This window comes from Phytophthora infestans, genomic scaffold (assembly GCF_000142945.1).
Source record: "Phytophthora infestans T30-4 supercont1.42 genomic scaffold, whole genome shotgun sequence".
Lineage (NCBI taxonomy): Eukaryota > Oomycota > Peronosporomycetes > Peronosporales > Peronosporaceae > Phytophthora > Phytophthora infestans.
In genome coordinates, this window is record NW_003303717.1 from 823,714 (window position 1) to 850,158 (window position 26,445).

Below are 26,445 nucleotides of genomic sequence, written 5' to 3' on the forward strand. Positions count from 1 at the left end.
TGCGGCTTTTAATCGCTTAAGTGGAAATGAACTGCATGATGAAATCTGGGATATCTTATGCCGTCCCTACCATGAGGAAACCGAAGTTGGAGACATGTGGGATGACTTTGAGCAGGTGGATGAATGCTATGCTCGGTATGACTGCAGCGATACTGTTCCTGAAGACGTTGAGGAAATTGATAAGGTGAAAAGCATGGAGTTTCAGCCATTAGGTAATATCACTGAACCTGACAATCTACACACTCAAGAAGATGGAACCACAGCGCCTCAAGTGCGAGACGAGTTCAAATCGATATTCTCCCACTCCGCGTCGTCAAGCTTTCTAGCTTATCTTCCGCTTGTCTTTTGGAGAAAGGTAGCTAACAATACGAATGCGTATGCAGCAGCATTGAAGCGACCTAAAGTAACACTGGACGAGATGATGAAGTTCCTGGGGATATTGTTTTACATGGCGCTCATTGACAAGGGTGAGTGCGCCAACTACTGGGGCGACCAAGTGGAGGACACAATATTTGAATCAGAAAGCACCCGTTAATGTGCTTGAAGCGGTTTGAGTTTATTCGTCAAAATCTTTGCTTCCGTCATGAAGTTGCGACCGATGATCTCAAACGCGATCCTGCGGCACGTATTCGCCCTTTGATGAATATGTTGAAGGTGCACTTTCCCAAGTTTGTGCGACTTGGACGAAATGTCGCCGTTGATGAATCGAGTATCGCATGCAGATCTTTTTTTGCGCGACACCTCATTGTCGTCAATGCTACAAAACCTACCGGAAAGTACCACTTCAAGATACATATGTGCTGTTGTTCACAGTTGCGGCTAATGGTTAACTTCCATCTACATTGCGCAAGTGATATGAGCGAGCACCTTGAGGGCGTTGTGCCGACTTCATTATCGCGTGCTTTGGAGAGAGCTACCGAGTTGGCTGGGAGAAATGAGAAAATGCGTGACGGAGGAGACGCGGCCAATCCACCATACGAACCGAATCGTAAATACGGACAACTATTATACGTCTTGCTAGCTGCTAGAGATGCTTCGAGTGTTTGGGATGTACGGAAGAGGGGCTATTCGTGAAAGCGGCAAACATTTTTCACGTGTGTGATGCCAAAGAATGATGACTTACCGCGAGGCTCAATGAAGCAGGCCGTCAGTGAATCGAATAAAATTGTCGCTGCGTCATGGGTGGATGGATCTGTCGTCAATATAGTATCAAACGTGGATGCATCGTCGAATACTAAGGTTGAACGATTAGTGGGAAGAGATAAACGACCATTTGCAGCGCCAAGTTGTGTCATCGAGTACAACCAGGCCATGCAAGGCGTTGACAGAATCGACCAACTTCGGGCTCGATTTTCAATTGCCGATGACCATTCTTTTCGAAAATGGCATAAAACGATGGCGTTAGCGTATATTGACCTGGCTCGCTGCAATGCCTTCATCACTCGGAACTGACAGGAGGTTGTACAAGCAAGCGAGATCCTTATAGACAGTTTATGGTGAAACTGATTGGGGAGTTGCTGTCCGTAGCGTGAAAAAATACTATTTCCGACAGGTGGTTTGCAAATGAATCCTATTGAGTCGGATCTTGACGTGCTGAAGACACCATCCAAAGTGTCGAACGTTAGTATGGCAAATAACCGATATGTATTCGAGACTCGTTGTGTTCCGACACACTCTAAAGTTTAATTTCCGACGTCTTGAGCAAAACGGGTGTGTTTAATATACCGCTTTGAAGGACGACATACAACTGAGGTGACGAATTGGTGCTCCACTCACTTATGCAGCATGAAGTTCCCAGCCCAACCGCTAAATATTTTGTGTGTGAGGGAGAAGATTGGAGAAGTTTCACGTCTTTTTTTCAGAGGGGTTGTTCAACGCAGGCGGGAGGATTCGGAGAACGTCGAGGCTGTACACGGAAAAGAAGGCAACCGAGCTTTATGCTGCGAACTCCCCTTTTGCACCGTCTGAACCTCTACCGTACACATAGGTTTTCAACTATCTCGTAATAGAAACATGTACTGCATTCTCACAGCATTATGTCATGTAGTGCAAATATCAACATGAAAGAATTCCAAGTGAGTGATAACAGTGGATACGGATAATAGCAATATCATGGATTAATATTTATGCGCGAAGGCAACACGGCTCTTTCCTATAGATACATCGCCTGCGGTACTTGTTTCCATTTGACCGGCACTGCTAGCGGGCGTTTGAAATTGCACAAAATGCAGAAAACACGTTGGCAGGAACATCGATGCATTGAACATACCTTGCGCGCAAAAATAACTCGATTGACGGCTGGGGAGATACAGAGGAACCGTTCAATTGCGTAGTTAGTCGAGTCTTCGAATAGGACATTGTTTTCCAGTATCACTGTGCATACATCCAGCGTGCAATTAGGCCCCGCATTGATGGAAGTGATATCGGCTACAAACACAGCCACCTTTTGTAATTCCGGATAATCCGCTGAATGAGTACACCGTTCACGCTAATTAGTCAGCCTCTGACTAATAGTGGTGTACGATTTAAAAGTCCCAAAACAATGTACGACAAATCGAGGTAAACTACTAATTAGGGTGTATGACTATTTAGGGTAGAATCCTAGAAGGCTAAAGCTAAGCCGACTACTTAGCTTCCGCGTAGCCCTTCTTGAACTCATCTTGAAATTCAGCGTACGATGTCCTGTAGGTCTCGGTCAAGCTGAACGACTTTCCAGTAGCCACAAGAGCCAACATCTAGTCCACACAAAATCATGGAGTTCTTAGCCCAGTTGAGACCATTCTTATCTCGCTCGATAATTTGCATTCTCATTCTGAAGATGAGCATTGGGCACTCTATTTGTGCGTTGGTTCCGCCACGAAGAAGCACACACATTGTAATCCCTTCGCGTCCTAAAAAACACAGAAATTTGTTAAAAAGTGAATTTAAAAAAGTGATTTTGAACTTACCAGAAACCACGCACGGTACTTGACGTGGGAGGCACCACGGAAATAAATTCTTGCCATCATCTAAGTCAATAACGAAATGACTTTCATCCATGTTGTGGAGTCAATGAGACCGTCGTCGAATTGATGCTTTAGACGCCCTAGATACTCCGCAACAGACGCGTGGATGACGCGCTGCTTTTCGCTGCTAACTTGCTTTTTGCCCTTGAGGCGGCGGTAAACAATGTCGTGTCGGTCTGCGAAATCGTGGATTTGACGAGGTGTAACTAGATTAGTAAAGGTTTTAACGCTAAATTGGAACGCTTTGTTGTACACTGGGTAAACACTGTCCTCAACCAAAGTCACCGCAATGTCTAATAGCAATTGTGATAACATTTTCACCCCCGCTTTGCGTAAGCGATCAAACTCAGACAATAGGACGGGATACAACCAGGCCCAATGATCACCCAGTTTAGGACCTCTCCTCGCAGCTGTCTTTATGACAAATTGGTGACGGCTACCAGATCCACTGCGCGCGAACTTTCGCTGGCGCTCTCCCTCAGGTTGCACAAGAGCATGACGCTTGCTCCACCAGTCCCGGGCCTTGTTTGGGTTGACGCGGCGGACATCAGAGCGGAAGTAGGCTGGAAAGGCTTCGATGGCTTTGGCAGGGAAGCCCTTCTCTCCGTGCAATGCTGCTGTCACAGCCATCCACTCCACACACTTGACTCTGTCACTGACAGCGACGGCATGCTGCAGAGAACGCATTCCGTCGGAGCTCATGGGCAATGCTAGAATAACTGCACAGGATTTTGACAGCGACTGAGTGGCTGTGAACAACTGAACGACTAAATCTGGTGTATGACTAAATGTGGTGCACGACTAAAAGTGTAATAGTACGGGCTTGTCCTTTATAAGTACAAAGTACTACTATATTCGAACCACGACTAATTAGCGTGAACAGTGTATAAATCACCTTTTGAGCTGCAATGACAAGTTCTGGACGGATGTCAATTCCAACACAAGCCTTTGCACGAGACTCGATAGCCACATGCACTAACACATTACCGATTCCACACCCGATATCTCCAAATGTATCAGCACCGGACACATTTAGCACTTCCAACAGCAAAGTTAATCCACTTGTCGATATCTCTCCTGCGTTCAGATGACTCTTTGCCTGCTACTTGACAAACGTCTTGGCGGGTCACACATTGCATGACACGTTCTGTAATTAAGTGTGTTTCGTGGATGGGTCGCGCGTTGGGGTAGCTCGTAATACTCGGTATAGTGCTTTTTGGGTTTGGCCAAGTCAGGAATCCACTAGCACGTTGCTGGCGAAAAAAATGTCGAAAATCGATTGGCATGTTTCGACAAAGGTAATTTTGGACTGTGTGCGAGCAGCGTTAGACGATGTCCGACAGATTCGTCGTTATAATGAAGCCGTTACAAGACGTCTTGAAGAGCTGGAGCGAAACATGGTGACACGTGAAGGCATACTTCAAGCGATTCAAGAGGATATTACTCCCCCTTCCCCCAGTTCTGTTTAGGATTCAATGGATCGGCTCCTGAACACTGAGGACATTGATCAAGCAGAGAATTATGCGCTTTCGTCTGGATTGGCACGTTTCAAGTTTACGTCACAGTTTATGCGATTGAGATGAAAGTTGCTATAAGTTTTTAGTCTACTCACTATAATTCATTCCAACTCGGTAACCCCCAAGCTGTCTAGATTGCGCTTGTCGGTGTTGGTTTCTGGTCCTGCTCGAGTCTCTGTGGAAAGCTGTCCAGTGGGGTCAAAGTTTCCTTGGCGCTTCCAACCACAGTGGTCAAACGTTTTTCCAATGTCAAATCCTTTAAAACGACAAAAGGTCTGAACGACGAATGACAGCAAGTCTCGCTTGCTGGTTTCAGCGATAGACGCTGAAATGACCGCTTCACGAATCCAAAACGGAGCTATATTGGATTGAAAAAGGGGACAAATTACTGGAAGGAAGATGGGAACCACGTCAACGCAATGAATGATCTCGGGATCTCTATGGAAGGCAGCACCATCTAATACCCAGACCGAGTTACGACCAGGGTATTGACAGACAACTCTTTTTGGCGACTGCACAAAGTCTTGGCAACACTTCGTGAGTTCCTCACGGTCGAAGGTACCATCAGTATTGAAGTAGTCGAGTATTCCGTCGACGTCGGTGACAGCCAGGACTGAAATACAGAGCTTCCACTCGAAGTCCCCTCGAACTTTCTTCCCCAACGAAGCGGAAGACGTCTCTCTCCTTTATATGCATGGCGCGACGCTCCAGAACCTTCCAGGTAAGTCCTTCTTCGTGTATGATACGCCAAACGGACGATATCGCAATCTGATAGAAACACGTGAAGGCTTTTTGGGCCTCGTCCAGGTAAGAAAGCGGACGGTTTTGGTAGTAGTTCAGCAGCCACGTGCGATGTTCAGCTAAAAAAACTTTTTCAGAAGTAGCCTTGGCGCGCTGAAATTCCCCATTCTGCTCATAGATCTTGCGTTCAGACTTGTTGAAATGTGCGCTAGCTGTTGCTTCGAGTATCCTAGCTTGTAGCACGCGAATACACAGTGATATACCATGTTTTGGTGCGCATGCTGCCATGGTTGACTTCAACTTGTATGATCTTCACTATGAGCAAAAATCATTTTTTGACCCATCAGACGCCTTTGTCGGCTTGGAGATGGGTGTTTAGGTGAAGCTCTTACGATAACGGAATGACAGATTAGTAAACAACGCTTTTGACGAAAAGAGCACCTCTTCATTGGCCAAAATAAAAAAGTGTGCCCGTGTTTTAGTGATCACAAAACATTTTGCAGTAGTCTTCAGGAGTTAATGGTAACTCCAAAATCGGTGAAGTTAATATTGTGAAAATATCACCTGTAGACCAGCTAATATAAAAAATATCACCTAATATTTTCTTCTGAGACAATATGATATTATTAAATATCAACTCAATTTTAGTTAATACGATATTATATTTTTCAATGATTGCGTAATCGGGCTACATTAACCAATCAGGTGTCGTTAACGCTCGACTAGCTGAAGTATTACTAATCAACCGTGAGTACCGGGACAATTGTGAGTGACGGCAAGGTTGGCGTTGTGTGTTGGCACTGCTGAGCGCATTAATCTAGCGCCACAGGCAGCAGGTTTATTAGACGCACGATGTCGACGAGGAGATCGGTAGAGAACAAGAACAAATGTCTGGATTTCGCTCTATCAACGTTAAACAGCTGCAAGCGTTTGCAGTTTTCCATCTCGATCGCCTTTGTCTGTGTCACAGTGAAATACTAGAGCAAATACTCGTCAGTCTTAAAGCCTACTGCTTTTCTAGAACCTGATCGAAAAAGTTATTTGGCTCCGCTCGGTTCACAGAGGTAAGCTGGCAATAAACGTACTTAAGTGAGGAAATATCATAAAATATCATGTAGTATCTAATATTATTTTTCGAGCTAATATAAAAATACTATGTTAGCTTTTGCAAAAATGAGTTACTATTAATATTTGATATCGAAAATATTACTACTACTATCAAAAATATCAAATGATATTTGGTTACCATTAGCCCCTGGTAGTCTTGCTTGTAAAACGTAACCGACATTTGTTAACGCCCTCAAAAGCTGCGCACTGTCCTTGGCCACCAAGCCGCCATGGACCCGCGCCGCGCCTACATGTACGCTCGCGCCTCCATCCTCTCTGTATGCCCACTCTAACCCACGTTATATGCCTATAGGGAGCTGGTGGCGCTGGACAAGCAGCTTCGGGATCTTCTGCGTGCTAACCCACTCAACGCCCAGGACGCCAACGCGCTGCGACGCCGGCTCATGGACGTCGCCACGCGGCTGGCGAACGCACACCCGGCTTTTGCAGCTAAAAAGGAGGTGGAGCAGGCGTTGTGGAAACCCTGCTTCTATCGCCGCATCGAGGACTTCCGTCGGCGCATCCGTAAGTACGCGGCGGCGGCGCAGGGGGACCGCAACGTTCGCGAACACTTTGCGCGCGTGTCGAGCGAGTTTCAGCAATTCCTGACCGATTCTGCAGTCTTCTACGCGCACTTGAGAGACGTGTTCGCCTCGTGGCTGCAGACTGCGTCCAAGGAAGACTTTGACGCCATCGCGCGTGGTCGCCAGAGCTTGCATCGCTGCTATGTGTTTCTAGGAGACTTGGCGCGTTACCGAGAGTTGCACAGTCAGAAAGCCAAGAAGAACTTTGCAGCAGCCGAAGCGTTGTACCATCGCGCGTTGGCTGTGCTGCCGGAGAATGGCAATCCGCACAACCAATTGGCCGTATTGGCCACGTACGTGGAGGCGGAGACCGTGGCGGTGTACCGGTACTGCCGCAGTTTACTGACCTCCCAGCCGTTCACCACGGCGGAGGAGAACCTTGCTCTGCTATTTGAACGTAGCCGTCAACGTCCATTGGCTGCGCCGATCACGTTTACCGTGTCGTCGTCGCCGTCGTCCAAGGAGAAGTCGGCGTTCTTGAAGAGCTACTTGCACCGTCTCACGCGTATGCATGGCATCTTGTTTGCGCTCTCGTCGCCGCGTGGATCACCGACAGCCTCGTCCGGTACTCGCAGCAACAGCGAGACAGCCACGCCAGTGTACCCACGAGACATGGAAGCGGTTTTGTTTAAGGACATGAGGACGCTGCTGCAGGCAGGTGTAGTGGGCGACGCGTTGCTACTGAAGATCATGGTGATAAACATCTTCTGCATCAGTCGAGCCTCGGACTCGCGCTCGCCAAGCGCCCCGCTTGAAGATGCGCTTCGTCTGTCGATTCGAACGCTTACTAGCGTCATGGAGTTTCTTTTGGACACTTTGGACACCAAACCGGCGGCGAATGTGAACGGTAAAGCGCCGAAGGACTCCGCACCCTCGACGTTTCGACTTGCAGGCCCTGTGACCGTCTTTTGTGACTATTTGGAGCTGCATCCGGAGATGTTGGAGCAGCTGGAAGAGTTTTTGGTGCATCGCCAAAAGAAACTCTACAGTGACGTGGCAACGAGTGGCCAGGGAACCGGAGCGGACCAGTTCGCTTCAGTGTTTCTTGAGACGCTGGCTAAACTTGCCAACCACGCTCGTATTCGGGAGCTTTATGCCCCGTTGGTAGTGGGCGCCGGACAGAATACCGACGAGATACCTGCAAGTGTCAGTGAGCAGCAGCATTTGCTGAAAGAAAGTCTCGAACTCCGCGGTTTTGCACCGCTGGAGCAGGACGGAGTCAAGTCTACGAGGCAGGACGAATGGACGCTCCAGACCACAGCTACAGGAGCGAATAGTGCGTCGCAAGTGACGTCTTTGGCGGACGCTGAAGCCGCAAAAGTTCGTGCTTGGAAGCTGTATCATTTCGCTCGCTATTTGTGCGATGGCTACGAAGGAAACCCGCTTCTCTTCTGTGGAGCGTCGGGGCAGTTCACGACTTCGCCTGTCGTCGGCAAAGAAAACACGCAGCAGGATAACGGCACGCCAGGCGCGTTTGCTTCTCTGAATCTCGGGTTCCTATCACCCGAGAGCAGCAAACAACAGCAGCATACGCAGGCACAAGGCGCTTTCGGCAATGGCTACAGTGCTGGAACTGGTGTGGATGAGGACGACGACTTTGACGACGAAGTGATCGTGTTCCAGCCGTCGCCAGCGCTAAGAGGCATGTCAGAGAGCCAGTCTACCAAGCAGTACGGAGGGTACGCTCCTTCTCCTTTGGAATCGCTATCTGGTGGAGGCGCATTCAGCCTTCGCGCTCCGAGTCCAATCTCACCTGCTGAGGAACACGGACGAGCCAGTATCAACAGCCAAAGTGGTGCGTTTGGGGCTGGCAACGGCTCGTTTGGTGCGTCGCTGGGTTATCCTAGCTTCAACACGTTTAACGATGTCGGCAGCTTGTCCAGCCAATCTCTGCTGTCAGGATGGGGAAACAGCAGCAGCAATAACACCGGCGGCATGTTGGGATCCAACCTGGGCCTAGGTCTGGGCATGGCATTTAACAGCAGCAGTGGACAGACTACGGACTTTATGGCGCCTACTGCAACCCCTGGAGGCTTAAATGGTCTTGGATTGGGTGGCGAAAGCCGAGCCTTCGCCCCAATGGCAGACCTGGCAGCGATAGAGCGCGAGTCAGCTCTGTACCAGCAGAGATCTTCGAGCTTGAGCGCGTTTTTGGGCTCGTCGACGCCGTCGACCCAGACTGAGACGCAGGACCCGTCGCCTCCACGGATGCCCACGCGTCCACCCCCAGGGTTTGCAGCTGCCCCAACGAGCGCCCAGCAACGTCAGCAACAAATGCCGAACTCGTTTCCCAACCCGTAGAACTCGCCACCTTTCGGCTGCAACTCTGATCTCGTGTATCGAACGAACGCAGAAGGGGAGACGAAGTGGCTTGACCGTTTCTGGGCATTAACAGCGAAGGTGGCAGAAGTGAGGCAGACGAAGAAGCTGTGAGAGCGAATTCTTTCAACGACCAAGGTTACAACGTGGAGGTCAGCGACCCCGTTTTCCAACCGAAACACCAGCACAAGAGACTGCCTGCCTCTCCCATTATCAAACTGACATCTAAAGACGAAAGACGACGCGACCAAGAAGAAGTAGAGGGCTGCTGTGAACAAACTTTTCACTGGCAGACGCTTGCAGCTCTTCGACATTCAGCATGGGGACCAACCCCGTACGAACTGCTCGATTGGGAGCAGACAGTAGCTAAGGAACCGAAAAAAACATAACAGAAAAAAAACATTCGAGGCGCGGTAACACCACCGGAATTCCGTTTAAGTACGAGTTTTTCCACCGCTCGTTTAGCACAAAAGCACATGGGAGCCGCTGCCAGCAAGACCTCGTCCGCTGTGGCGTCGTCTTCGCGCAGCCGCGTGATCCGCACTAACGTGTCGCTGGAGCAGCTGATTGCTCTGTCTCGTGGTGCTGTCACGGAGCTACCGGCGCAGACTCAAGTGGAAGCCGTCGAGATGTCGGCGACGCCCATCGATTCACATGGTTCCCACGTGGAGCTGATGGAGATGCAGACGCAACTGCTGGACGACGTTCAGAAGATCGAGGATTTCGACCGCGTTAAGTTTCTCGAGGAGAGCACACGCGCCTTCGAAGCCACTGCCAGTAGCCACCGCCCGCGATCATCGCAGCCTGTACGACTCCCAACCGATAAGACCAGCGCTGCGTCTTCATCAGGCATTGGAGGCATCGACGAGGAAGAAATTCGAGGCCGTTTAACCTCGAGAGATCTGCGTACTTTATTGCGTCTTCACTACGAGAAGCCCATGAGCTGGACACACGAGGTGCTCGCAGACAAGTATGGACTCGATATCGACACCATGCGCAGCATCCTCAGCAGCGTGGGTCCGCCAAACGTCCTGCCTCCACGAGGCACATCCGAACACCCGCTTGGCGTGTGGTTCAACGCTCCCGGGGAACTACTAGCGCAAAGCAAGGAGCACCCGTAGGCGTCATACCGTAAATGATCATATACTAGACACACCAATTAGCAATTTTATCCAATCGTATCATGTTAAACGAGTTTTCGCCAATCGCGTAGCTGCTACCAATGACTCAACCTGCCGCACTTGTCCAAATATTATAGCTCCGATGGCAGGAAGTGCGACAACACTGCGCTGTGCGCAGCCCGTGGCGGTCTCTCCGACCGAGGAGGAGGTTGCCAGCATGCACCACTTCATCGAGAATGCGCTGGACCTGCTCATCAAGGTACTATCTCTTTTTCTTCCACATTCTAAGCCTCAGTCTAACCATGTTTTTCCCAGGGTAATGCCAAGAGCTACCAATACCTCATCCAGCAGTTGACGCTCGTACCGCCGCCCGTCGCCACTCGTCGCAAGATCTTTCGCGCCCTACCGCGCTGTATCTCCACGATGGCACGCGAGCCTAAAGCCTACCGCGCGCTGCTGGACGTGCTGTTCAAATTTGACTTGTTGGCAAGTGGTGACCCGCTCGAGGTGGAGGACTACACGAGCTTCATCGTGCACCTGGTATCTTCCAATACCGTCTACGTGGTGCCCACACTTCACATGCTTGTGCGCAACATGCGCCGTCCCCAGGAGAAGGAGCTACCGCCGGACCTCCGAGTACTCGCTCAGACAGAGCAAAAGAACGAGGAGGAGACAACCAAGAAATCCACAAAAGCCGGTGGAATCTCCATTGGAGGATCATTTGGAGCCGATACAGTAGCGACCCCGACGCCCGTTGCGAAGGTCGTGCACGAAGCCAAGGGGCCGAGTCTAGACGAGCGTATCCAGAGCCGATTCGAAGCCGCCCATGAGACTCTGGAGCGTGTACTAACGTTGGTGCCAACTGCAGCCAATGTATTGTTCCCAATTCTATGTGAGCATTTCCCGCACAAGCGAATGGATGCGTCGACTCAGGTGGCGTATCTGCGCAATGTACTGCGTGTGACAGGGTACGTAAGTGGACTGCGTGAACGTGTGCTGGGACTGGTGCTAGACCAGCTGGTGGCGATTGATGTGGAGATCAAACTAGACGAGAGCGAGGAGGATATGTTCACGATGGACGATTTCCTGGACGACGACATGTTGCCGCCTGATGACGCCTCGCGACAGGTGGACGAGATGGCCGATAAACTGGACCAAATGATGCTCGTCATGTTTGAGCACATCGAGCAGAGCGCTGTATCCTCGTCGCCTACGTCAGCGTCCTCCGACTCGGTGGCTTCTTCTACAGGAGATAAAAATTTGGACGTGCGCCAAGCAGCTCTGATTTTCAAGTACCTACTCAAGGTGTTCGAGCACTCGATTCTCAACACTCATCGATCCAAGTATCCTCAGTTCTTGCTGTTCTATGTGTGTCGGATGGACCCGCAGTTTCAAGACGTGTTCATCTCGCAGCTGCTTGCCACGTCGCTGGACCCTCAGACGCCTCCCACCACACGTCAAAGCTGTGGTGCTTATCTGGCCAGCTTCCTTGCTCGCGCCAAGTACATTTCCGTGGCTTATCTACAGAAGGCTCTGTATCATCTGCTGAAGTGGCTGCATGACCAAATGGACGTCTACGATGCAGCACACCAAGAGCAACAAGAGCGAGACGGCGAGACTGCAGCTGAAAGAGACGAACGATTACTGGAGGAGTCGGAGAACATGGGGATCACAGGCGATCGCGGCTTTCAAGAGAGTATTTTTATTTCCTCACTGCAGACGGTGTGCTACATGGTTTGTTTCCGCGGACTGGAGATTGCTACCAGTGACGATGGCGCTGGCTACGACTTCCTGCGCAGTCTTGGCTGGGAGCGGCTGCTAGTCACAAGCGGGGGCTACTGTCCATTGGCGTATTGCCAACAAACGGTAGCTACTGAGTTCTTGAACCTGGTGGAGGCGTTCGATTTGGTCTCAGAGGAGTGTCTCGAACGTGTGGATCAAGCTATTGGCACCGTCTCGTCGTCTACGAGCAAATCTGCCAAGTCAATGGAGCGCTCCAAGAAACCCACGGCAGGATCAGCGTCTGCTTCCACACTGCTCGGTCAGCGTCAACCTCTCGAGACGTTCTTCCCTTTCGATCCTTATCTCTTGCGTCGTTCGTTCCGGTATATCGGTCCGTTGTATTTGTACTGGAAACACGCCGATCCGACGTCAAGCGAAAACTGTGAACTGCTGGAATCCGTCAAGACATCAATCCGTCAGATGCAGGAGAAGGCAGAAGAAGGTGAAGATGACAGCGAAGAAGAAGAAGATCTGATCGATGAAGACGTGAGCATGGCTGGAAGTGTACCCAACCCGTCGAGTGCTTCGTATCGTGCTGATAGCTACATGGGAAGTCTCAGTCGGTCCTGCAATATGTCGGTAAGTTCATCCTACGACGGGGAAGGCTTTGTCGATGAAGACCGCACTCCAGTAAGACGTCCGTTGCCTTCTCGGTCCATGTTTGATCCGTCTCCAGCTCTATCTGCTAGTTCCCCTCCGTCGAGACTTCCCCCACTTGGTGCCGCTGATGCATTCACACTCGGGGGCTTTGATGATGAGGATGAAGACGAGGGATTCTAGGGAGAAATAAACCGACTTCAGAGTGAAGGAAAAGTGTATTGCAAATAGCTATATAGCCACACGGGGGCGGGAGTACTTAAGTATACACAAGGGGCAGCAGACCCACACAGGTCTTAGCAGAGAGAAGCACAAGGATACAAGTCACACTGCGCAGTGTGCCACTTGAGTTTGCAGCTGTCTACCGTCGGTTAAGTTGTGCGCGTAGCTGCTCGTTCTCGTCTTCTAGACGCACCAGCTTGGGCACCACCTCTGAGTCCACTTCCTCTATCTGGTTCTTCAAGTGGTGATTCTCCTCCCGAAGACGAGAAACCTCTTCGCGCAAGTACGTATTGATGTCCAGCTGTTGCTCCAGCGACGTCTTGGCCTCCAGCAGAGCGTCTTCCACTTCCAATTGTTTGACGTGAGCCAGATCAGCTTGCTCCTGCACCATGCGGTTGCAGTCGGCCATGATCCTCTCGACCTCGTCCTCTTTCTGAGCGATCTCTTGCTTCTTGGCCTCCAACGACGCCTCGTAGCTCGATATATGCTCGTGACTGGCATTCACCTGTTCCTGGTGCTTGCGTAGTGCCTCCTCGTTCTTCTCCAACTGCGCACGCAGTGTCTGCATCTCGATCTCGTACTGGGCTTGACCCTGCTGCTCGCTATGTGTGACTCGCAGCTTCTCCTGCTCGTTCAACAACTCTGTGATCATCTGCTCGTCTGCAGCTCGTTGGGTCTTGATCGTCTGCAGCGCTGTCGTCTGCGAGCTGAGCTCTTGCTGCAGCTTTATGAGCCTCGTGTCGATGATGCGGCGACTGGCCAGCATGTCCTCGTGCTGCTGCACCTTGTTGTCGTTCTCACGCGCCGTCTTGCGCTCATCTAGCATTCCAGTGAGCTTGGAGATCTGGCCCTGCAAAATGCTCTTCTGCTCGCGCTCCAGCTTGAGCGCGTGTTCGAAGACGGTGCCCGAGCGCTTGGCATCTTCCTCCTCCGTGAACGTGCGCGTGTAGGCCGTGAGCCCCGACCATTCGCCACACTGGCGCTTGGCGTCGTGCACTACACGCACCCGGAACACGTACGTCTGTAAAGCGATGCGAAGTTAATAGCAAGATAATAATAATAAACTATCATAATAAAATAAATACTGAAGCCGAACCGTGTTGGGTGTGAGCCCCTTGACCGGGAACATTTGGCCCGTGAAGAGCACCGATTCGTTCCAGGAGTAATAGACGTAGCCATGTTCACTGTGGCTCTGCAGATAATGAGGAAAGACAAACGTTAGAGAAGAAATAGAATGGAGAGGCTAATTAAGAGTAACCGACCGCTTGAAGCTTGTACTGCGCGTCTCCGTCCTGTGGCGGCAACTGCACACGCAGCGTGATGGACTGGTCTGTCTTGGCCACGACCTCGGGCGCAGGAAGAGTTGGTAGCTCCGGCATCACGGTGAATTGCATGGTGGCTTCAAGCTTCTTCAGGTAATGCCAGTTATCCTTCTTCACTGTCCCAGACTGATGCAAAACGAGATGATCATCGCATTTTACCCATTTTTAAATGGGAGAATTACAATTGCTCCTTTTTGTGAATACTCAGAAAACAAATTGGCATTTTGGAAACAATACAACTTCTATTTTTGCTTTTGTTTTGCGACTCTAATTTCTTTTTTAAACGTTTTTAGCCTCAGGATACCGGTGATCAACCCGTTTTTTAAACTGAGCTGCCTTGGATATTTCTTTCCATTTCATTGATTAAAAAGTATTTTAATTTTCTTTTCAACTAAAGAAAATCTAAAATACTGCCCATCGGTAAGCCCGTAATTACTGAAGAAGTTTCTAACCATCGGTATACCAGTATTTGCTTTAAGACATTTCGAATTTTAAAACTCTTCCTTTATACTACGTAGTTGTGGTTTTCAAAGCAAAGGTGCTCAAATTCTCGATAAATGGAAATCTTTTCATCATCGTCGCCAACATGTAGGTTTGCCTGGAATGCAATTTTTCCTTCTCCGTGAAAGACAGCACACTAGTTTACCCACGCTTGCTTCATGCCATAAGACCTAATTTACCAGCGCATGACACGGCTCTGAGCGGGGAAGTCCCAGACGAAGGGGCGGCCGGGCGTGGGCGGCAGGTTCTTGGCTTCAAGGTCCTCGAGAATTTCCTTCTCAGCATCCCCCTCCCACTCAAAACGCACATTGTGCGTGGAGGCGTGCTGCAGAATGAGCTTGTCACGCGCCTCATGGGTCGTGCTCATGGCCGAGCGGGTACCGGTAGGGTCGTAGCGCAACACGGCCGGGTTCTTGTTACCGGGAGATCCGCGCTTGGCGTCCGCCGGGATCTCGGCACGCTTCTCCATGGGGATGGACGGGTGCATGCCCACTTCGGTAGGGAACGGAAAGCGACGGATGTCACGCGTGTAGTACTGGATATTGTAAATGCTGTCCTTAGAATCACTGGACGGCACAGACACGCCCTCAGCCTGCTTGTCTGGCGACGGGTAGCGGTAGCCTTGAGAAACAGCCGGAGATTGGTGCACCTGCTTAGTGCCCGTAGCCTCCGTGAAGACGAGCATCTTGCGGAGCTGCACCCACAACGTTAGCGTAAGAGGAGGGAAGCTTCATACCAACAACAACAAAAAACGAAGACGGACCTTGTTACGAAGCTCCGCCGGCAGCAGGTTCTGGTACTCGAACTTGACGAAGGGCTTCCACGCTTCCTTGCCGCTCATGGTTGCTGCTTAGTGTCCTGCTGTCTGCACCCTCGGAAATGCTCCTGTGACCGCACGATGATTTTCCACCAATCCAGAAAGCTCAAGTTTTATTTCATCCAATCCAATCAACGTACGTACGCCACACCGTCTCGCCACAATCAATTCGATTCAGAGTCCGCAGAGGATCAGTGCTGAGCATGGCGGAGCGGCAGTACGCCGAGGCACTGGCGGCGACTGAGAAAGCACAGAGCTTCGAGCGAGCGGGCCATGCTGCGCAGGCTGTTCCGCTGTTCCAACAGGCACTTCGAATCCTCAAGCGCCTCGCAGTGATCGAATCTGCAGCGCAGCGGGCGCGACTGCAGCCCACGATCGAAGAGCTGACGACGAGAGTAGCGGAACTGCAGCACTCAAGTGAGTTTCTGCTGGCCCGCGCTATGGAGCAGCACGCATCGGCCAGAGAGGCCGAGGAATCCGACTCTACCAAGACTGATATCATCATACACAGGTACATCGCCGCTGCGGAGACCTACATGCAGGCACTGAACGCGCTACCGACGAGCGAGGCGACGGCCAGGGCGGCACTCAAGGAGCAACTTGAATACGTTATCGACTATGTATCGCAGCTCAAAGCTGGCGCTCAGACGACACAGAATCAGATCCAGCAACAGGTAAACAACAGCAGCGACGACGTGGACGTCGCTGCGCTCCAGTGGCCAGAGCCGCCGACACTACAGGATAAGACAGCGCTCGTCACACCGGCGTATGCGTCTGCTGCGATGCCTGCAGTCAGACCAGTGACAGATGTGGGGAAGAAACAGAAGCAAGAGGAGAAGTCGGGGGCAGCGTATACGCCACAGGAGCTGGACGTACTGCGCAGGTCGTCGCAGATCAACGGCCACCTGTTCGTGCCGTGGCTGGATGATCTGGATGCCCAGGAGAAGTTTAGTTTACCTGAGCCGTTCGCTGATCCTGACGGACACGTGCCGTTGTCGGCCAAGCAGAAGAAGAAGGAGGCGACGTGGATGAGACCGAGCGACTGTGCGGCAAAGTGCGGGTATGAGGCGCCCGTGATGATTGCAGATGGGGGAGTGAACCCATTGGTGGTGAAGCAGGATATCGTGACGGACTGTTCGTTTGTCGCGTCGCTGTGTATCGCGGCGGCCTACGAGCAGAGATTTCAGAAACATCTGATCACGAACATTATTTTCCCGGCCGATCCAAGGACGAAGCAGCCGGTGTATAACCCGTTCGGCAAGTACGTGGTGAAGCTGTGGGCTAACGGTGTGCCTCGTAAAGTCGTTATTGACGACTTGTTGCCGGTAAGTGCGACGTCCGGACAGCTTCTGTCAAGCTGTACTACGCGTAAGAACGAACTGTGGGTGAGTCTAATTGAGAAGGCCTATTTGAAGCTGAATGGAGGCTACGACTTTCCTGGAGGGAACTCAGGCATTGACCTATTTGCTTTGACGGGGTGGGTTCCAGAGCGTGTTCCTGTTTCCGAGCTTATCGACGCACCAAGCAAGGAAGAACGCCTGTGGGAGCAGCTCAAGAGTGCGTTTCACTATGGAGATTGCATCATTACAATGTCCACTGGAGACATCACGAAGCAGGAAGCGAAAGCGATTGGCCTCGTCCCCATGCACGTCTACGCTGTGCTGAACGTGTACGAGCTTGCCAACAATTCAGTTGCGTCCAAAGAAGGCAAGAAGATACGGCTACTACAGGTGAAGAATCCATGGCGGAAGATGAGCTGGAAGGGACCATACTCTCGCCACGACAAGACCCGATGGGACAGCGCTATTGGTGACGAGCTGCGTGCGTATCAGCGCCAGTTCTACGCACCTGGGGAGAGCGAAGCCAATGAAGCAGGTGGACAGCAGGATGACGGCTTGTTCTGGATCGACTTTGAGTCGGTAAAGCAATACTTTGAGAGTTTGTATATGAACTGGAATCCTGAACTCTTCCCTTACAAGGGAGTTTGCCATGAGCACTGGCCTGTTGAGCTAGGACCCGTGAACGATTCCCTTACTCTTGGGTTCAACCCGCAGTATTCCCTCACATTCGGTAAGACTGCACCATCCCACGACGGAGCCACCGCCGCCGCTGGTACCTGCACCGTGTGGTTTCTGCTTTCGAGGCATGTGAGCACCATCGAACGCGACACTGACTACTCGAACCAGCAGTTCCTGACGCTGCATGTTTATCGCGGAACCCCTGGAAAGCGCGTGTTCTACAACCATTGCGCTGTGTCACGAGGAACGTACAGCAACAACCCACACACGCTCGTGAGTCTAGATTTGGATTTAACTAACGACTCGGAGCAGCCATGTTTTACGCTTGTGGCGTCACAGTACGAGAAGTTTGCGGCTCTCGACTACACGCTGTCAATATTTTCGACCCGCCCGTTTACTTGTATGTCCATTCCGCAGTTTCCGACCACTTCACCGACTTCTGTAGTAATTCCGGGTGCTTGGGACTCTGCTTGTGCCGGTGGACGCCCGTTTTACTCGACTTTCATGAACAACCCGCAGTTTCATTTGCAGCTCCAGAAGCCATGCCGCTCGCTCTTCCTGTTTCTCGAGACGGAAGTGTTTTCCTCCAAGGACACGACAACCGCTAGTTTCCCGATCAATCTTCGTGCTGCTTTGCACACGCGCGAGCGGGTTTGTGGGTTGCATGCTGCAGGTGATGATGACTCGGTGGTCGATGAACCGCTTAAGGTACTCAGTTCCGGTGAGTACCGACCAGGATTTTGCTTCATTGAGGTAGACGCAGCTACTCTGGCATCCGGCCTGCATGACGTTGTGCTGATCCCGTCCACCTTTGAGCAAGACGTTCTGGGCAAGTTCACACTGCGCGTTGTAAGCGATCCACCTGCAGGAGCCAGTATTGCGTATCACCAGATCCCCGCTGAAGGCCACGGCATGGAACTTACGCGGCTGCGAGGCAAGTGGGAGATTCAGACTGGCTCAGCTGCAGGCTGTTCCAATTACGGTTGCTACACGTTTAATCCCAGGTATTTGGTACATGTCACGCAGGAATGCGATATTCTAGCTCGGCTGGTAGTCCTCGAGTCAGAGGTAGATGCAGCACCAGGTGAGTCTCCCACCGAAGCAGAGTCCATGCCTCCTCCGTCTATCAACGTGTCAGTGTTCGAGAGCACGTCGGAAGGAGATTTACTACTTTCAACAAATCCTAAACAAGCGTTTGCAGGCGCCACTTCATCCAGAGGTGTGTATGTGAGTGGTGCACCAAGTGGTGTACTGGCAAAAGCATCGCGAAAGTATCCTCCTGGTTGGTACATTGTACTTCCATCCACTTTCGATCCCCAGGAGTTGAACTTCGAGCTTCGCCTCTTTGTCTCTGCTCATGTTGACGTACGCTCTCTGTAAGGGGGTCGGTCAGTAACCTGGAGACGACGATGGTGACAGACAGAGAGAACATCTCTGAGAAGCGCGTGAAATACCAACGTTTTGTTGATGTTGTTTTGTCATCGGCACCAGTCTGGAATCTCCCATGGATGGGAGATGACTTGGGACGTGCGATCGCAACTAAAACTGATGGGAAATGCGGTGGGAGACCAGTTGCCAGCGCTCAGGGTTCTCACGCAGGTTCAAGGCATTTGCATCTTTGTCTTCGCCCCGATATTGTTTCCGCCCCGCACGAACATGTACCGTAATGAAGGAGCCGTTCTGCCTGACTAAACCGACGGTCATTTGCGACTGCAAGCGTGTGGGACCCGTGAGCTCGCTCGGCCAACAAGTCGCAGAAACACGAAGCGATCCATTGTCAGATTGGCGTTCTAACGATGAGTCCTTTCTTGTTTCAGCCATGCCCCAAAGATGACGATGAGCAAGACGCAATCAAGCTAAATCGACAAGCAGCAGCCACGAAAGCTCGCCGTGACCGGCAGCAACGGTACCGGGAGAAGCAGCGACAGTATGTCAATTCTCTCGAGACTACAGTGAAACGTCTTCGGATGGATGTGGATCAGCAGCTACATGCGCGTCACCATGCTCAGAGAATCCACGAATACTTCGCTAATATGCCAATTAGACCGATGACACTAACGGCGTCAAGCGTTATCACGTGCATGCGCGAGTGTATGAAGACATTTGAGTTAGGCACACGGGACCAACAGATCAAATTTCTCGAGTCAGCAACTTGTACTGATGTGCGGTACGGCGAGTCGGTTGGACGCGATAGTATCCTCAAGCATTGGGTAAATCTCGCGCTTTTACTTCGTGACTCGGCGCCCATATTGCTGGAGCACTGCGAATCCAGTGTGGGCTTCTTGGAACAAGACGTTGCTGTTGGGTACATGAGTGCGTTGCTCGTCATTCGACTGACAACTCGGAGCTTAGCTACTGCCTTCCCGCTCACTCTCAGCAGCACACGATTGCGCGACAAAATGCTGCAAAATCCGACGTTTGGGCTGCCGATGACTACAGTGTTTCAATTCGACGAGCAGGGCAAAATCTGCCGATATGATCCCACCATCGACCTCGTGACGGGTCTCTATGCGGTGATTCGGGACTACCGAGACGTGGCGAGCATCCTGGAATCGGCCAATATCGACGCCTCGGGGGAAATTCGTGGACTCGGACTTGATTTTTATTGTGGAGTTGAGGCGAGTCTGGTGGACAAACACTCGGTGGCTTTTCTCCTTGCGAGTGGCGAAGACACGCGACAAACTGACACTGGTGGACAAACCGCGACCCGAGTTGCTGGCGTTTGACCACTGTGTTCATGCTGTCATAGCTGACCGTCAGCCTAGACAGGTTCGTCGCCTTTGCGATCAAAGTGACGCTGCTAGTTTTTGAAACTGGTCGTAAACGGGAGGTTCCAGCATTCCAAGTTGGCTGCGGATGGAGTTTTATCGCACTGCTACAAACGGCGTAGCTACTGTGACCGCGCCAGTATCGGAGGACGCAATTGTTTTATTATTCTATCTTCTCGACGCCTAATATCTCCTTCAAGACATCGTATGCCGTTAAGCTGATGCCAGTAGAGACGGGGCTCTGTATTAAGACGCATTGGACAGCGAAAGTTAGTGATCGGATACGCCCGATCACGAAGGTTGATAGTACAGTACTTACTCGCATCCAGTTCACTGAGACTCCCTTGAAAAGACCCCGCCAGCCTTCTCGTGCCATAATGATTCGTGCAGTGCTAACTACACCTGTATACTGCATTTTCACATGGGATCCCGACACGTAGCCGTCGGTCTGGATTCTTCTTCTAATTGTATCCATCGGGTATGTGCCTAGCAACAAGAAACTGTGAGTTGCTCCGTTTAAATGAAAAAGAAAAAAACATAGCGTTCCACATACTCGTTTGTGCGATACAAGCTGCAAAATACGAGCACACAAATTTGGTCAACGGGTTGAGACTCGACTCCGGGGCGTCGGCGCCATATTTCCGCTCCAGCCGTCGACGCTGCAGCTCGAGTGTCTACCGATGCAATACCGGTAAGTTAGTCACACACAGCCATAGCTCATATTCCAAAGTGCGGTTCTACAAACCCAGATCTTGAAGCGTTCATTAAGCGAGAACCCAATACCCGTGTAGGGCAACGTGCCCAAGAGCGACGGCACCATCCCTCGCGAGAACGACCGTATCCCGTCCACCTTGTACATGGCAACCACAGCTTCGTAGATGCTGGTGTATCGCTGCTTTCCCATCTGCACCATATATCTGGCCCGTACAATATCCAACGGATACGCCACCACTAACGACAGTCCTCCAGCCAACGAGCCTGCTGTAACCAACTGCAAATTACTAAGCTTGGGCATCTCGTCACTCCCCTCTTTCTCCGCTTTCCGAAAATTGTAGGCGTGAAATTTATGCCTGAAAAAGTCGAAGCCTGAATGCTGCAGTCCTGCATAGGGGATGACTCGCAGGATGTTGAGCATGTTCCCTCGAAACAGCGCGTGAAACCCGTCCTGCACGTATATATTCTTAGCCATTCTGACGGCATTTCGGAAGTTGAATTTCTCCTGGTGGTTCACTTGGAACAGAATTTTCACGCGGTCCAATGGGGCCAACGTGGACTTGGCCACAATACCAGCCATCCCACCGGCAAGAAACGACTTGGAAATTGTCATAATGGACCCTTTCTTCTCCGCTGCATCAGCCGCATCTGCGTGGTTCAGCTTCATCGTCGTCGCATTGTCCTCCTTTACGTCCACATTGAAGGTGTCATCCGGATGGAGTCCGTATCCGGCAATTGAAGCCTCGTAGTCCTCATATCTGACCCTGACGTCACCTTCACGCGACCTTCGTCGTTGCCGCAGTAGCTGAATGATCTCGAGTGTTAGCGACTCATTGGGCGGCTCATCCTCCGGCTTGAGGTCTAAGAATAAATTGTCGTTCATGTCGAAGTCAATGGCTGCAATCTGAGCCGCCCACGACGTGTACACGGCCTGCACAGCCTGTGGACTCTGGGCCTTCCAGCGCATGACGTAATCGCAGAAAGCAGCAAAGTCCAGACGCTCTTCTCTCTTTGCCATGTCGTTTCTCAGGCGACGAACGGTGTCTACGCTCGGGTCTAAACGCGCAATCTCGTCCGCTAAGGCTCCGCGAGTGATTGTTCCATTTGCATCCGGCCGTAAGTCTGCGAAGAAGGCGCGCATGATCTCCAGCACCTCAGGCGTCAGCGCAAAGTCCGGGTTGTACAGCTTGAGCGCCTGCAGCGCGTACGCCAGCTGCCGCCGCTGCCGTGCAGCCTCGGAACCCGCCTCCGTCATGCTCGGACGGATCGTAATGCACACGAAACGGAGGAATTCAGTGGACACTTGTGGGGGTATCAATGATGATTTTTTAGAAAAGGGCTTAGAGAATTGGGAAGGCATTTTGACAAAAACAGGAGTTTAATCTAGGCATTTGTAAGGTGGATAAAAGTGCAGACTTGAAGTTGGCATCTTAACAAACGCTGCTTGATACATAGGGAATATGAGCTCATTTCAGCAACACTAAATTACTATCAGGCTGAGATACCGGTTGCTGAGCTCCGAAATTCTATGCGTTATTAATACCGAATTCCATCTGACGATATGTGTGTGCAATTGTTAATCAAGAAGTACCCAAATGTTAAATCTGTGCGCACGAAGCGACGCGAGCCAACATGGCTACAAACACCTTGCAAGCAAAACTCACCAACGAGAACTAACGATGGACGCGAGCATCGCTCGAGGAGGAATCTCCCACGTTTTATCCCAGGTAACAGATTCCCCACAGCTCAAAGTGCAAAACTTTGACACTCACCAGACTCTGCTCCCCAACAGGCTCGAGCCTCGCTCAAACACCCGTCAAGACCATTCACGCCGCAGTCTTCGAGTCGTCCATTGTTCCACGGAGATGATTATCGTCCAGGGTCACGTCCGAGCTCTTCGTACACAGCAGTGGAGCTGGAGGAAATGGCTCAGCAGAAGACACAGCAGCAACGCACTCCATTGGTACCAATGCCCACCAAGCTTCCACCACGACTAAGTGGACGCAAGGCCCGACCTCCAGCAACCGCCAAGCGCAGTGAAAAGACCATTTCAGCTTCATCCAGCAGCCTCAAGTTGGTCCACGCCCCGGTTCTGTCTGATGACTCGGAAGATGAATTGTCAAGTGCAGACGCCCAAGCGGCGGCGGAGACGCAGTTTGATTCGGAATCCTCTCTCAGTCTTCCTTCTACCGTAAGACGCCTCACTGCCGTGCTATGCACTTTGATCTCATCTCTAATGCTGTTGCTGTAGGACGAGCTGGTACAGTCCTACGATGACATCGAGCGCTGCATGGACGATCTACTTGATCTGGCAGAATCGCCAACCTTCCTCACCAAAGTTGGTCAGTTGCGTGGATTGGTGGACGCGTTTGTGGATTTGAGCTTGTTTCTCCAAGCTGGCAGCAAAGACCGAAGTGTAAGAGACCCGGAAGATGCAGCAGCTGCGAATCTTCGAGGCCAGCTCTTCCACAAACTCTCCGACGTGCTGCTTGAAAACTGGGCTACCAAGGCGGAATGTGTACTGGAGCTAGCACCATCGCTTCTGGCTTTGTACTGCAGCTGCAGTGATGATAACGCTGAGACCAGTGCACAAGTCGTTAAGCTGGGGAAGGCCCTGTTTGTCCTGAGTAAAGACAGCGGTAACGATGGGAGTTTCTGCAATGTTCGCTACGTGGAGGCCGTTCTCCACGCTATTGCCGACACTGGCGACCAGTCTTCTGAACACGAGGACGACAGGCACTCGGAAGACAGCGATGTCCCTTTCATCCTCCCCTCAGGGCAGCGAAAGATCCCCATGAAGGCGCTAATTTACGCTGCTGGAACACTGAAAAACTGCTCCAATGCAGAGGACAAGATGGCTCGCTTGCTGGCTACCAACCGAGCGATTGCAATTCTCAGCGAGACGATACTGTGGCGCTCAGACGATGTCGTTCGAAACAAGGAGATTGCTCAATTCTTGATCCAAACTACCGGTATTTTACGCAATTTATCCGTCACCAAGAGCAACCACAAACAGTTCCTCGAAGCTCGCATTCCTCTGCGGCTGTGCGGAATGATCCCTGCGCTCCTAAACCACCAAGAATTGATGGTGAACGTCTCTCGCATCTTGAGTAAACTCACCTTACACGAACTCCCTCGAGCTCAGATCAACCAGAACTCGAGCAACCTACAGAACCTCATGGCTCTCATCGACCATCGCCAGAACTCGTGGCTTTCACTCACGGACCCACAGCGTCCGGACATGCGCTTCCAAGACTTGCTCTTCGTCCGCGTCTTCTTCATACTTGGCAATTTGTGTGCCGGCAACGACCAGAATCGACGTTTGATTGCGACAAACTCCGGGGTTTCCATCATGCTGGAAGTGCTACAGTTCTATGCTGCTCGATATTCGGACGCTCGGAACGCAGAGCGCACAGACGAGAAGGAAGAGCGTCGCTGCGCTACAGAAGGAGAACAGGCGATGGAAGTCTTGATCAAACTCGTCCGTGTGGTTGCAAACCTGGCCATAAACGCAGACGTGGGTGCTCAACTGAACGGATACGAAGCGCTGTCACCTCTACTGGAGGTGCTGGAAGTCTCTCAACGAGTGGAGGATGAAGAACTCATGCTGAACACCGTAAGCTGTATCACCAATGTGTCTTATTACAGCACAGAATCAGTCAGTGGCTCGAGAGAACCAGTCCAGAAGGACGACTACTGCTTCATTGAAAGCAACCGCGTTGCCATCACCCAGCTTCTATCGCGAATTCTGCTGGACAGGAACGAAGAAGCGGTGGTGGAAGCGGCCAGAGCGTTTGGAAATTTGTCGCGATTTAAAGATGTGTTGGGGTACATGAGTGAGCTCAAAGTGCTGGATTGTCTAGTGGTTCTGCTAGATCACAGCAGCCGTGAAGTCGTTTACACTGTGTGTGGCGTCTTGATGAACGCTGCGCTTGATCAGAAGACGCGCCAATCTTTACTATCAGTTCGCCCCATGGGTGAAAATGAAGATGTGGACGTCCGTAGTTTGCTGGTAGGAATCGTCAAATGTGCTGCGGTAGATGACCTGGACATGACGCTGATAGCAAGTAAAGCGCTCTACAATCTACTGCTTTCCCAGGATGTCAAGGCCGGTGACAGTGTCGACAACTTCACTTCTGATGCCATGAGTTTACGTCGAACCATTGAAGAAGTTCTGGAAGCCATCGATAATAACCAACTAGTGACAAGAGGAAGAAGCAAAGGGGAGAGCGAGCCAAATGAAGACACCGACTTGCCGAGTAGCCAGCACGAACTTCGCTTGGTACTCCCACAGCTACTAAGGAGTGTGAATTACATCATTAACGCCATGTAATAGAAACACCTTCATTTAGCGTGGTATCAAGTTACTACTGTAGTATCATTTTTTCTTAATCCTCACAGTACAACTTGCTACAATTTGGATTATAAAAATGACTGAAATAGTTTTTTTAAGTGGTGACCCCAATAATTATAGTTTTGCGATGCACTTAGCGCCTAGCGATAGTCGTGCTTCTATTCGACTCGATGAAGATTCAGCCAGAGGGAGAACACGAGACAATCGCAAGTAAACGCCAATTAGCTTTTCTATGGCTACTAAACTATTGGCACCGCAGCCAAATTGGCCATCGAAGCGAGTACTCCGTTGAGCGACTTCTGGCATTTCGAGACTACTACAAGCGCGCCTCATTCAGTCGAGTCGTGGCTGTTTGTATCTTGACCCCAATTCCTGCCATCTCGGTGACTCTCCTGATCGATTGTACGCCTCTAAAAGACCCATCCGAGGGTTGGCATGCAAATTACGCCTTCTGGTTTCGTTGGTTTTTAGCTTTAGTCGCTGTCTCTGTCGGGGTCACTTTACAAGTCCGAGAAGCGATATTACCAGGCGTCATCTCAAACACTGGAGCTGCGATAATTGCGTTGGGAACTTCCCTAGTAGATGTATCCATGGCGCTGGCTGTTGCAGTTTTGTGGCAATTTCCGATCCCGTTTGGCTATATTCTAATGGTGGGGCCGTACTTGCTGATAGTCTTGAGTTTTACGTTGCTCGTAGTTGGAAGACAGCGGCTTACGGAGTCCCCAATTCTTTGCCAACAGATCAAAGCGCAGGCTACGATCATTTTTGCTCAAGGAGCAGTGGCGATGGCTTATCCAGTGTTCACTGCAGTTTTTTATCAGCTCTCCGGACCCCAACAAACTGTCTTTATCATTGTGATCCCCATATTCAAGCAAGTTACCAAAGTTATCATTGCAAACGCAGCTGGAGGGCTCCACGAATACGTCGGTCCTATCGTGGTATTCTCCGTCGATGTC

The 26,445-nt window shown here is 51.1% G+C and overlaps 9 protein-coding genes across 9 annotated transcripts; 6 read left to right on the plus strand and 3 right to left on the minus strand.

The window, feature by feature from the left end:
• Positions 1-6,600: 6,600 nt before the first annotated feature.
• PITG_15564 (uncharacterized protein) lies at positions 6,601-9,255 on the plus strand (the record flags this gene model as incomplete). The annotated part of the gene is made up of 4 exons (XM_002897666.1): positions 6,601-6,623; positions 6,684-7,025; positions 7,083-8,058; positions 8,110-9,255. 4 exons carry the CDS (start codon positions 6,601-6,603, stop codon positions 9,253-9,255), a joined length of 2,487 nt encoding a protein of 828 aa, XP_002897712.1.
• Positions 9,256-9,749: 494 nt separating this feature from the next.
• PITG_15565 (uncharacterized protein) lies at positions 9,750-10,394 on the plus strand (the record flags this gene model as incomplete). The annotated part of the gene is made up of 1 exon (XM_002897667.1): positions 9,750-10,394. One exon carries the CDS (start codon positions 9,750-9,752, stop codon positions 10,392-10,394), a length of 645 nt encoding a protein of 214 aa, XP_002897713.1.
• Positions 10,395-10,536: 142 nt separating this feature from the next.
• PITG_15566 (RNA polymerase I-specific transcription initiation factor rrn3, putative) lies at positions 10,537-12,956 on the plus strand (the record flags this gene model as incomplete). The annotated part of the gene is made up of 2 exons (XM_002897668.1): positions 10,537-10,653; positions 10,710-12,956. 2 exons carry the CDS (start codon positions 10,537-10,539, stop codon positions 12,954-12,956), a joined length of 2,364 nt encoding a protein of 787 aa, XP_002897714.1.
• Positions 12,957-12,972: 16 nt separating this feature from the next.
• On the minus strand, positions 12,973-14,433 carry PITG_15567 (uncharacterized protein; the record flags this gene model as incomplete). The annotated part of the gene is made up of 3 exons (XM_002897669.1): positions 12,973-14,016; positions 14,092-14,187; positions 14,258-14,433. 3 exons carry the CDS (start codon positions 14,387-14,389, stop codon positions 13,135-13,137), a joined length of 1,110 nt encoding a protein of 369 aa, XP_002897715.1.
• A 431-nt stretch (positions 14,434-14,864) lies between these two features.
• PITG_15568 (uncharacterized protein) lies at positions 14,865-15,688 on the minus strand (the record flags this gene model as incomplete). The annotated part of the gene is made up of 2 exons (XM_002897670.1): positions 14,865-15,512; positions 15,582-15,688. The coding sequence occupies 2 exons, from the start codon at positions 15,657-15,659 to the stop codon at positions 14,994-14,996; spliced, it is 597 nt and encodes a 198-aa protein (XP_002897716.1).
• A 387-nt stretch (positions 15,689-16,075) lies between these two features.
• Positions 16,076-19,033, plus strand: PITG_15569 (calpain-like protease; the record flags this gene model as incomplete). Its single annotated transcript, XM_002897671.1, has 1 exon — positions 16,076-19,033. The coding sequence occupies one exon, from the start codon at positions 16,076-16,078 to the stop codon at positions 19,031-19,033; it is 2,958 nt and encodes a 985-aa protein (XP_002897717.1).
• A 286-nt stretch (positions 19,034-19,319) lies between these two features.
• PITG_15570 (uncharacterized protein) lies at positions 19,320-20,379 on the plus strand (the record flags this gene model as incomplete). Its single annotated transcript, XM_002897672.1, has 2 exons — positions 19,320-19,382; positions 19,471-20,379. 2 exons carry the CDS (start codon positions 19,320-19,322, stop codon positions 20,377-20,379), a joined length of 972 nt encoding a protein of 323 aa, XP_002897718.1.
• A 205-nt stretch (positions 20,380-20,584) lies between these two features.
• PITG_15571 (Mitochondrial Carrier (MC) Family) lies at positions 20,585-22,390 on the minus strand (the record flags this gene model as incomplete). The annotated part of the gene is made up of 4 exons (XM_002897673.1): positions 20,585-20,662; positions 20,741-20,907; positions 20,975-21,095; positions 21,167-22,390. The coding sequence occupies 4 exons, from the start codon at positions 22,388-22,390 to the stop codon at positions 20,585-20,587; spliced, it is 1,590 nt and encodes a 529-aa protein (XP_002897719.1).
• Positions 22,391-22,778: 388 nt separating this feature from the next.
• Positions 22,779-25,468, plus strand: PITG_15572 (uncharacterized protein; the record flags this gene model as incomplete). Its single annotated transcript, XM_002897674.1, has 4 exons — positions 22,779-22,862; positions 22,928-23,326; positions 23,387-25,336; positions 25,403-25,468. 4 exons carry the CDS (start codon positions 22,815-22,817, stop codon positions 25,466-25,468), a joined length of 2,463 nt encoding a protein of 820 aa, XP_002897720.1.
• Between the last annotated feature and the right edge of the window lie 977 nt (positions 25,469-26,445).